General features: G+C 40.0%; 1 protein-coding gene across 1 annotated transcript in view; it reads right to left on the reverse strand.

The window, feature by feature from the left end:
• Positions 1-1,201: 1,201 nt before the first annotated feature.
• mrpl27 (mitochondrial ribosomal protein L27) overlaps positions 1,202-2,582 on the reverse strand; it is a 12,188-nt gene continuing 10,807 nt past the window's right edge. The window contains exon 4 of the mRNA XM_014031163.1: positions 1,202-1,699. Coding sequence (XP_013886617.1) covers positions 1,493-1,699 — 207 coding nt within the window. The 3' untranslated portion in view covers positions 1,202-1,492. The remainder of the gene's footprint in view (positions 1,700-2,582) is intronic.

The raw sequence follows: 2,582 nt of genomic DNA on the forward strand, positions 1-2,582 counted from the left end.
AGCATTTTCTGCCACACTTTTTCCTTCCCACAGACTTCCCACTGAGGGGCCTTGATACAGCACTCTGGGAACAGCCTATTGGTTCAGAAATGTCTTTCTGTGTCTTACCCTCTTGCTTGAGGGTGTCAGTGATGTCCTTCTGGACAGCAGTCAGGTCAGCAGTCTGACCCATGATTGTGGTTTTGAGTAATGAACCAGGCTGGGAGTTTTTAAAAGCCTCAGGAATCTTTTGCAGGTGTTTAGAGTTAATTTGTTGATTCAGTTGATTAATAAGCTTAATAAGTCATTTAGAGAATCTTTTCATCATATGCTAATTTTTTCAGATAGGGATTTTTGGTTTTTCTTTACTTTTTGCCAAAATCATCAATATTAAAACAATAAAAGGCTTGAACTACTTCAGTTGGTGTGCAATGAATCTAAAATATGAAAGTTTAATGTTTATCATTACATTACAGAAAATAATGAACTTTATCACAATATGCTAATTTTTTGCGAAGGACTTGTACATGTAAAGGGCTTAATAACATAAGACTATATTTCCTTAACAAACATCATGTCCATGTTCACCCAATCTTTTGACCTTTTATCCACAAACTTATTTACCACACGCATTATTTCTAACTCATCAGTTTCACCAAGAAAGATGCTGTTTGCACAACTTCTGTTTGAGTCATTATCAGCTTTTGGTATTTGAGCAGCGAGACTTGGACCAACATTAACATAATAATGATTAAATTGTTTAGCTATTTCAGTTTGATCATAAAGTTCCTTATTCTTTTTACCAAGTATTGTGAAATACCTGATCGTGCCTTGTGCTTTTTTAAAACTCTATTCATTACTCCCCATGTTGTTTTTATATCACCATTACTTTTGCTTAATAAATCACTGTAATATTCCTTTGTTTTTTCCTTATAATCCCCACCTGTTTATTTTTATATTTCTTGTGTCTCTTCTGCTTCTTTTGTTCTTAATTTCAAAAAAGATGAATACAAGTCATTCTTTCTTTTGCTAGTGAGTTTCTGAAATCTTCATTTAATGTCTCATATTTCAGAAAGTTAAGTTCATAAGGCTATTGACAAGTTAAATTTTAGGAAGATTATATATTCAGATACAAAGTTTCTGTTCTATCGACCTGTAGGGAAAGAAAGTTACAAGAGAATATTAATTTGACATGATTTTAAAACAGAAAACTTGAACAGAGCAGAGAACAAGCTGAGTTTAATATGATGGGACCTTTAATGTGAAGCAGACATCCTTTCTGCACATTTTCCTCTCGACATTTATTAGAACGACCTTAAACTGCCAACATGAAAGAGAATTTAACTCGACTGCAACACAACTGAATTTAAGCTCTGACTGAAGATGGGCTTTGTTCGTGATGTTAGGAGAACATTAGAACTGAACTAGTCAGTAAATCAGGTCCAGAGTCAGGAGGTCTGACTGAGTCTGTCTCCAGACAGCAGTGGTCTTTGGTTTTTGACCAGATGATCCTTCAGACGAGCTCCACCAGTCTGAATTTGTTCTCCTGTTTGACGGGCACCACGTTGATGAAGGTCTTGTAGAGCACGGTTCCTCTGGGCAGATTAATGATGACATTGTAGACCTCTGGGTTGCGTGGTCGGGGGATGTAGACCTCCTTGGTGTACCTGACATGACCGTCTGCCAAAGCAAACAGAGTGTTGTTGCGGCCCAAACCCACCTTCAGGACAAGTGGAGAAGATGTGGAAGAAACAACAAAGTCAACACTGAGACTCGTTCTAAGGAGTCGGCTTAATGCTGCTGCATGTTGGAAACAGTTGTTGTATGAAAACTAATACTGAGGAACTGGTTAGGATCTAAATGAACCCATTTGAACAGTTGAATGCTGTTTTTATAGGCAAACAATATATGACTGTCAACTGCATTTTATCTGGAGGAGACTTTGATAGTGGCTTCTACACCGTTCTGCTCCTCTTAGACCTTTCCTCTGCCTATGACACTGTTGATCAAACATTCTACTACACAACCTGAGAAACACTGGGGTATCGGGTTCTGTATTAAACTGGTTTAATTCATACCTCTCCAACTGCTCTTTCTCAGTACTTCAAAATCAAACTTATTCTGAACCAGCCCAACTCACTTGTGGCGTACCACAGGGTTCAATCCTGGGGCCCCTCCTTTTCCTTCTCTACATCCGCCCCCTAAGCCAGATCATTGACAGTTTTCATGATGTCTCCTATCACTTCTATGCTGATGACTTGCAGTCTCCCATACTCACCCCCCTTCCTCTCCATACACAGCTGCCTCCAAACATCTCCCCTGTAGACATACATTCCAGCACAACCACCCCACCCCTCCAGTCCAGCCTGACATTTACAGCACTCCAGGTGAGAGATGAGCTCAGGAAGATAAAGACCAGGAAGGCTGCAGGTCCAGATGGCATCAGCTCAAGGCTTCTCAAGGCCTGTGCAGATGAGTTGTGTGATGTGACCAAGCACATCTTTAATCTCAGCTTGAGGTTAGGGAAAGTACCACAGCTGTGGAAGACATCCTGTGTGGTACCAGTGCCAAAGACCCCACACCCAAAAGACCTCAACAGCTAC

This window comes from Austrofundulus limnaeus, unplaced genomic scaffold (genome assembly GCF_001266775.1).
Source record: "Austrofundulus limnaeus strain Quisiro unplaced genomic scaffold, Austrofundulus_limnaeus-1.0 Scaffold1194, whole genome shotgun sequence".
Lineage (NCBI taxonomy): Eukaryota > Metazoa > Chordata > Actinopteri > Cyprinodontiformes > Rivulidae > Austrofundulus > Austrofundulus limnaeus.